Source organism: Echeneis naucrates, chromosome 8, assembly GCF_900963305.1.
Source record: "Echeneis naucrates chromosome 8, fEcheNa1.1, whole genome shotgun sequence".
Classification (NCBI taxonomy): domain Eukaryota; kingdom Metazoa; phylum Chordata; class Actinopteri; order Carangiformes; family Echeneidae; genus Echeneis; species Echeneis naucrates.
In genome coordinates, this window is record NC_042518.1 from 7,310,575 (window position 1) to 7,318,898 (window position 8,324).

General features: G+C 41.4%; 1 protein-coding gene across 3 annotated transcripts; it reads right to left on the reverse strand.

Moving 5' to 3' along the window:
• Nucleotides 1-961: 961 nt before the first annotated feature.
• On the reverse strand, nt 962-8,182 carry gaa (alpha glucosidase). Of its 3 annotated transcripts, none has more exons than XM_029508150.1 (19): nt 7,236-8,182; nt 6,544-6,695; nt 5,944-6,109; nt 5,683-5,779; nt 5,451-5,570; nt 5,199-5,317; nt 4,885-5,016; nt 4,614-4,724; nt 4,380-4,493; nt 4,103-4,187; nt 3,871-3,988; nt 3,391-3,524; nt 3,071-3,222; nt 2,752-2,900; nt 2,488-2,629; nt 2,233-2,331; nt 1,794-1,958; nt 1,604-1,672; nt 962-1,378 (listed from the first exon to the last, which is right to left on the reverse strand). In XM_029508150.1, the coding sequence occupies exons 1-19, from the start codon at nt 7,749-7,751 to the stop codon at nt 1,313-1,315; spliced, it is 2,706 nt and encodes a 901-aa protein (XP_029364010.1). In that variant the 5' UTR covers nt 7,752-8,182; the 3' UTR covers nt 962-1,312. The 3 variants fall into 3 exon arrangements, with proteins under 3 accessions (XP_029364010.1, XP_029364009.1, XP_029364011.1); XM_029508149.1 differs by having other exon boundaries at nt 1,520-1,672; XM_029508151.1 differs by lacking the exon at nt 962-1,378 and having other exon boundaries at nt 1,528-1,672; nt 1,794-1,906.
• Between the last annotated feature and the right edge of the window lie 142 nt (nt 8,183-8,324).

The following is an 8,324-nucleotide window of genomic DNA, read 5'->3' on the forward strand; positions in this document are numbered from 1 at the left end:
TGTTTATGGAGCGAAAGCTTCACTTCCGGTTAGAGCCTTCAAAGTAAAACCGCTAGGTCCAACCACGCGGCGCAGGCGCTGTTGAGAGAATTCGCACCATTTTATTTTGTAAGGAAAGCGTACCCCACTTCCTGTGATAAAATGATCGTGTTCCCTAACTTGATTTAGCAGCTACAGACCAATCCCCCAAAATTTACCGCTTCCGGACTGTCAGATGTTTTTACTGTCACGCCAACCGGGCATTGTAGATATCAGATGGAAAACACAACGGAAATCAAGGCGTGACTTTGCTTTGAAATAAAACACATATATTACACTAACCGTTAACCATCATCCAGCCTACGAAGAGAAGCTGACCTCTTTCCTCACGAGTGACGTTTGTAAGGTCACCGGCAAACGCTTGAACGCAGTTGGTTCCTCATCAGGACCGCAGCTGGAGTCAGAGCATCTCGTCACAGCTACTTTGGCCTCTCTGTTCAAAATCTAGTTTTAGTTCTAACACAAATTATCCGTACTTCAACAATGACAGTGAAAAATGTATTTATTCCCCACAATACATCAAGACTTTGTTTGTTTGTTTTAACTTTAAATTAAAATTGATTTGGAGGTGTTAATGAGCAATACTCAAAATAGACATCTTTGACATTGTATAGTTTTAAAAAAGGTGATATGATCCAAAGGCTTAGCTGTTGTTTGGTGGGAGCACACTAAATTTTTTTCATTCTTAATACTCATAAGTGAAGCTTTTAGCATTGTTTGTCGTCTCACATCACCTGAATTTTGTAAAAAAAAATAAAATAAAAATTCAGTTTATAAAACAAAATAAATAATTGCTGTGATTAATTTCATTTTGGAACTAAACAAAGAAAGCATAAATCAATATATGTAGCATTTTGCATATATTGATTTTTCATGAGAAGCCACTTGCCAGATGGTCAAAACACACACAAACTGATATTGTTTCACTGCTTTATTGGCCCTCTCAAAGATGGATGTGCAGGAATCCGGGTCATTCATCACATTAAATAGACACAATTTACACTTGTTCAGATGTGTCATTGAAGGCCTCAACACTCACAGTGCCTTTGAGAGCCACCTGGGTGTCTCCTCCTACGACTTTACTACTGTAACAAGGCACTCAGGCACTCTCACTGAACTCTCATCTCCTTTGTATTGTACAAGTGTATAAGTTTACACTTATAAAACATCCTTACACCAGTTTAAGGAAATGGTGTCAGCATCAGAGTATAAAATGTGGCTGGATTTCTTTGCATAATGCTGAAGCCCACATCTCATAAAGTTCATCAGGCCATCAAAGAGCCCACTGGACTGTAAACACCTCTGACATGGGTAGGGCCAGGCTGGTCACTGTCAAAACCTGTGTGAAGAAACAGACAGAGAAACTGCTCTAGATTGACAGTCGCAGTCAGACACAGACACTTAACTGCAGAATGACATCATAACCTTTCTGGTGAGGACAGACATCACAGGAAGTAGTGCTGAATCACACTGAATTCACCTTGGTGTTACTGTAATAAATGAAATCCCTGACTTGCTCCCCGTTGGCCAACACATAGTGGGGTGATGATGGGACTCCAAATACCTGCAGCCCTCCCAGTATCAGACCGTCCAGGGCCCCGTTCAGCCTCAGAGGATCACTCACAATCTGAGACTGAAGGGGAAGTAGATTCAGAAAGTTAGTGCAGAGACTCTTTGACTCAAGTATTAAAGTAGCAAAATGTAAATCACGGCTTATTTCATTAGCAAATACACATTGCTCTTCTCTAACTTACCTCTCCAGCAATGAAGGTAACATAGCAATAATTTCCCATCTCATAGGTGTCAAGACTTTCCCCATCATCCCAGAACAAGTCACCCCAGGCCCAACCACCTGCTGACAATGCCACTGTGAGGAAGAAAGGGTTTCTGCGTGAGGCTGTGGTTGTCAGAGCAGGCTCCTTCATGAGAAAAAGAATATTAAAGAAAATATAATGACATTTTGAAGAAATTTTTCACTCCGCGGTATTCCAGTTTTGTTAAGTTTTTTTTTTTTTTTACTTCAGGACATCAGTCCTTGTCAGTGAGAAACTGAGAAACTGATGGTAAGCAACTACATATTGAAAGATTGAAACTGTAATTGCTTTCGCCTGTTTCAATTCTGAACTGATGCTTTTTCACAAATGTTCTTTTTTGTTTACTGAACCAAAAGTGATACAAAGATCCAACTCCCACCTGCTGGGGGATGATGTGTCCCTCCTTCACATGAACGTTGATGGTATCTAGTGGAGCTGGCAGGAGCAGATACTGACCCTTGCTGTAGTAAGGTTGACCCTAGAGAACAAAACAAAGCAGACCAGACCCCAGCAGGAGAACCAATGAACTATAACATCACATGCCACTACTTTATCAACAAGAGAAAAAAAAAAAAGATGGCTTGATAAGCATTGTTTCATATATACCAGTTTTTTGAGAGACAGAAAGACATACATTGTGTAGGCTGTACCAAGTGCAGGGAGGCAGATAGGCAGCCAACTCTACCGCCCCTTCTTCTAAAACTGGGCTAATGAGAAGCGAACTTCCCCACAGGAACTGCCTGTCAATGGTCTGGCAATTTGGATCAGTGGGAAACCTAAAGGGATGGACAGACAGGATATACAATTATACTCTTAATTATATTGTTTTGACAAATGTCACAGACAAGAATAATAGAAGTAGAGAGGAGAGGAGAAGGCAAGACAAGAAGACACCTACTCCATGAAGAGAGGCCTGGCCACTGTGTCAGCAGAGGTGTGTGCATGATGAAAGAGCGTGTAGAGAAATGGGAGAAGGGAGTAACGAAGGTTCAGCGCGCTCCGCATAGCTGCCTGGGCCTTCTGTCCAAATACATAGGGCTCCTGAGGCTGAGAGAGATGAAACACAGACAATGACAAGAGATAGAGTTACCTGAAACAGAGGGACAGGCTCTGAACACAATGGGGAAAACACGCAGGGCAGATTTTTACTTCATCATCAAACCCCCTGACTTATACATAACATTTTTGAACTCAAGGAAACACAAAGGACGTCTCACAGCATTGGGCTTGTCGTTGTGGTTTCTCATAAATGGGTAGAAGGCTCCAAGCTGCATCCATCGTACACACAACTCTTCAGTGGTGTTACCTCCAAAGCCACAGATGTCTGCCCCCACCAGTGGCACTCCGAACAGGCTGAACTGCAGCACCGCTGGCAAGAAAAGGTGGATCTGCGTGTATCATGTGACCCATAGTCCCTCCAAAGAAACTAACCCCCCAACCCCTCAAAAATCACATGAAGTGAAGTAAACAGTAAGTAATACATACATTTTAGGTAGTGGACTGTGCACACTAAGACCCTAGAGAAACATCTCCTCACCAGGGATGGAGAATCTGAGCTGCTCCCAGTCACTCCTCACATCACCTGTCCAAACGGCAGAGTAACGTCCAATGCTGGGGTAGGATGAGCGAGACAGGACAAAGGGTCTCTTCCCCAGTACATTTGTAAAAGCTCTAAGAAAAGGCAAAAAAAACAAAACACAAAAATCAATTCAGTGTAGATTACAAATAACAAGTATGAAACCACTACGCCCATACATTAAGAAAGTCTGTCCTTCTATTCTATTTTCTTTCCCTTAAAAAACTACCAATAAACAATTTACATTTGAACGAGACACTAAAAACTGCTATTTACAGATGTGCTGTAGCTTCCTGTTGAAGGTGGCAGCTTGTGAAAAATTGCCTTTTTTTCCAATTTCAGTTAATTATTTATTATTTCAATTTATTTTCCTACTCATGGTGAAATAATTAATCCCTTTCAAAAATAGCTCGGCATACTGGATCCGATGCACGGTCTAACCTGTTAGTGGCATAGGCTTCTGCCAATCCGTACATATTGTGCAGGTTGTAGTGAGTGGAAAGATTCTGCTGAGCTGACATGCAGATGGTACCTGAGTTCAACTGGCCTCCAACCACCCCTGTTTATATGACAGTCAGAGGTGCTGTGAATTTTAATGGTATCTTCATCCATATACATAGATTTTTAAAATAACTCTAAATGGTCACTTGTGACGCTGATCCAGTGCACTCACTGGGTGTGTAGGGGGGGTTCTCGAGGTCATTGTCAGGACAGCCCTCCACTGAGCCCTGGACAAAACTGGCTGGTTCATTCATATCCTGGAGAAGATGCACAACAAAGATATGTTTTTATTCTGCTTGCTATTTGAAGGTGCAAAGCAAACTGAACTCTAAAGTACAAGCCAAATTTTTTAAACCTGTCTTTCAGAGTTCACAGATACATGATTTATACTGACTTATACGGTATTGTTGGAAAAGCAACGTGTGGTCTGTCTGTTTGTACATACTCACAATCCACAGTCCGTCTACAGGCACTTTAGAATGAAAATCTCTGATGCAGTCCTCCCACCACTTTCTGGTTTCTGGGTAGGTGAAGTCAGGAAAGGCTGTTGGACCAGGCCAAACCTGGATACATAGTATGGAATATACATGATAACCACAGCCAGGTTAAAGTGCAAAAATTGAATCTAACACACCTCATAATGGGACAGGGAAGACTATGTTCCCAGAAAAAAGAGGTCTAACCTTCCCTATCAGGATGTTTCCAGTGGCATTCTTAATGAAGACGTCTCGTTTCAGTCCATGATCAAAGGGAGGGTATGTTCCAGAAGGGCTTGTGCTGCTGATTCCAGGGTCCTGAGGTATAAACCAGAAGAGATTGATTCAGTCATGTGTTAAGAACCTATTGCTGCCATCTACTGGAGATATATTGGTAATGATCCTATACACTATATGAGTATGTATGTGTTGTTTTTTTTATTTTTTTTAAGGTCTTCAGAAGTCAAAGATGCCACACCAGAATAAGGATGTACTTCATGCCTCTCTCATGGAACTCCTTAACCATTTGTGGAAGGTCCCCAAATCGCCAAGGGTCATAAGTGAAAATCCTTCGCTTATCTGCATAATCCAGATCATTCCACTGGACATCCTGGTTGCACAAAGGTAAATTATAAAAATGTTCATTAATGCCTAAGCAAATTTTAAAGTGTCAATAATTGTTGATAATGTTGAATTTGACACATTTACAAAACCTCTGACTGATTATGGCACATTTTGCATGGTAAGTAAATGTAAAGCGCATTGTGCAAATGCCCTGTAAATGTCATTTACCAAGGGGAAGCTGGCATTGTGCATTCGCTCTACGACCTTGCGAGTTGTTGTAGTGGTTGTGTAGCCCCACCGACACAGATGAAAGCCCAGTGACCAGTATGGTGGCATTGTGGGATAGCCTGAGGATGCATAAATGACAAAGACACACATTTTTTACGTGTATGGTCCTCAAACGTACACACTACACATTTCTCTTGTGGTATGTTGTATGTATAGAATTTCCATTGGTGCAGCTAATGCTAAAAGACATACCAATGACCTGGAGGTATTGTCTTATAACACTTTGAGGGTTAGGACCCAAGAAAATGTACAGGTCCAGGATTCCTCCAGTGGACACCCAGGTAAGAGCAGGGGTTGGCTGTAACATCACCTCTACACCGATGTCAGGGAAGATATTCGGCAATAATTAGTACCCTCATATGCAAGAAGAAAAAAATTGTTGTCTGAAAGGTGAATGTATCCTAAAGAACAGATTGCTCAGTACCGATTGCATTACTGTTGAGAAGGAAAACTCCATGTGCCAGGCCATCCTCCTCCTGTACTATATAGAAAGGATGGGAGCCATAGAGGTTAGCATCAGCCTGCAAATACACAGAAAAGAAATATTATTCATTCTGTTCTGTAAGACAAAAACAATTAACAGCGATTCTGAATTTTCTATGAGTTATTTTATTGACTATCCATTGATCATATACATGTTTCCTTTGTCTGCTTAAAGGGTCCTCAAATGCTGCAATAGCCTCACATGAGGTGCCATGTCTCTGTTCCATAGAGTCAGAGAAGTCCAGTTAAGATCCAAAATGAGGGGAGTATAATGTTCCCCAAGTCCAGACACAAAAGAAGAGGCCAGTTGGGTGGACAGCTGCAGGTACTGGTCAGCAAACAGCAGAGGAGCCACAGTAGTGTTCATGCTGTGAAGGCAGGACACAGAGGACAAACCTAAGTGCACAGCATAATGTCTTATCTGGAGATGACTTTATTCCCATAATGCTCTACATAACTTTGAGAATAGTATTTATACTGTAAGAATATATGTTTATAACTAGTAAAATATACACGTACAAAATGAAAATATACAAAAATATAGTGAGACGGCTACTTCTTAATGGAAGTGTCAGTTGTATCACATCATTGACACTGGTCATATTAGCATCAACGATATGATACAACTGACAAGCCATGAATAGATTTCCGATACATGACTGTGTGAAAAAATATGCAAAACAAAAAAGGAATAAAACAGGTGGAACAGGCAAAAGATGACTTAGCACATATACTGGTGGCAAGGCTTTGGAGACGTTACAGGGATACAAGTTAGCAAACGAAATTGAAAATAAATACTCACATCACTTTTCCATTGGATTTCCGTTGCACAATAAAACCAAATGGGTTAGCCTGATACTCAGTGGTGTAGAGTGCCTCATGGGAATCAGCTCTACTCTCAGGAACATCCCCTGGAAGCTTGACCTCGTAACGCTGTGATGATGGGTCCTTCAGCTAAAGGGACAATATATCAGTTACATTTTGTACCATGGCATCCTCATACAGGGTACATCAAAATAGAAGGTGTCATCTATTGATCAATGACATGAGGATGAGTAAAAGATTTTTAATTGATAATCATCCAACTAAACCAGGCTCATACCCTAAAACACATGAGGAAAATGTCTTTCTTCCACAAGAAAAAATCCTAAATCACAGACCAAGATATTTCCTAAAGAATATTACAATATTTTTTTAGTAACCAGATAAGTTTAATAGTCAACCCATTTTTTTCCTGACCTATTTGAATTGAAGACTATTTGTATAGCATGATAATCACATCCTACCTTTGAAAGAAAACAAAGCTCACTTTTTACCTAAACCAAAATACACTTAAATTTGAATATTGATTATTTTTTAATTTAACAACACACAATGGAAGACATATTATACTCTTAGTTGAGTTTCAATTCAAGCTACATTACACATAAGTGGACCACCCAGCATTGTCTCCATCACATCCTACTGCATGGATGCAAGGGATTAAGTACTCACCGTGATGTGCAAGCAGCCCGCGGTCTCCTCAATGACTTCCAGTCTCAGAGTGGATATGTCTCTGGGGAGATAAGAAGCCTTGGCACGACTCAGGGTGGCAGCCTGGCCTCGCGTGGTGGGAGTCAGGGGGCCCATCTCGTAGCCAGGGTACAAGCTGGGGTAGAAGCACCAAGGTGCCCCTGCAGCATTGGTCAGGGGGGCATAGCAGCATCCTCTCTGCTCACACTCCCTCTGACTGAGAAGCCTGTCCCTGCCACAGTCAAAGCGGCTCTCTGGGGCCATGGTGCATTTATTATCTCTGTATGTCTCTTGGGAGCTTTCTGATTGGACTTCCGTAGACTCCAGTGAATTATTCAGTGAGTTTGGTGGCGTATTGACAAACACCGTGTGCGCTATAATGTCATTTTGCTGAGCATAGACTGACCTAACCATTAAGGTGTCATGGTGAGACAAATACAAACATGCTAACAGAGCAGATGCACAGAAAACAGCTATAATGAAGTTAAACAGACCCATAATATTTAATACAGCTTAATCAGGTCACTCTGCTGAAGGTGAGCTCACACAACTTTATCTTTGTACCTTTGGTGTAAATGTTTGATAACAAAACCACCACGAAGCTGTGTGGTCCATTTCAGATGTTTGGTTCTGTGGCAGCTGGATTTACCTGTTTACATAGTTGTTAACTAACACCACGACCTGGGAACGGATACGAGGTAGAAGATGAATGTATGAATGAGTGAATGAATGATGAATGACTGAACGAACGGTTGTTAGCTAACAGCTAACAGCGATGACGCAGCTCGTCGCCGCGCTTCCGTTTAGCTGCTCGGCAAAAAACTAATTACCTGCGATTAATTACAGAAAAGACGGGTTTTGTTAGGCAGTGGGACAAGCAGCATTTCAGAGACATGCTTCAACAAAAAATAACTTCAAATGGCCGCAGAAAGCTTAGCGACATACCAGCTAATATCAGACTAGGGCAAGCAATCGAGGACAAAAATTACAGCTGCGGTTTTATCACCGCCTCTTCTTTTCTTCGTAATATTCAAGACATACAAATTTAAATAACGCCCTAAAAAGTTGAAA

Coding starts and splice junctions, on each gene's coding strand:
- gaa (XM_029508149.1), bottom strand. CDS start 7,751: ATGGGTCTGTTTAACTTCATTATAGCTGTTTTCTGTGCATCTGCTCTG. Junction 3,525..3,870: donor GAAGCCTATGCCACTAACAG/GTTAGACCGTGC, acceptor GCCTTTTCTTAG/AGCTTTTACAAATGTACTGG. Junction 1,379..1,519: donor TTTATTACAGTAACACCAAG/GTGAATTCAGTG, acceptor TTCTTCACACAG/GTTTTGACAGTGACCAGCCT.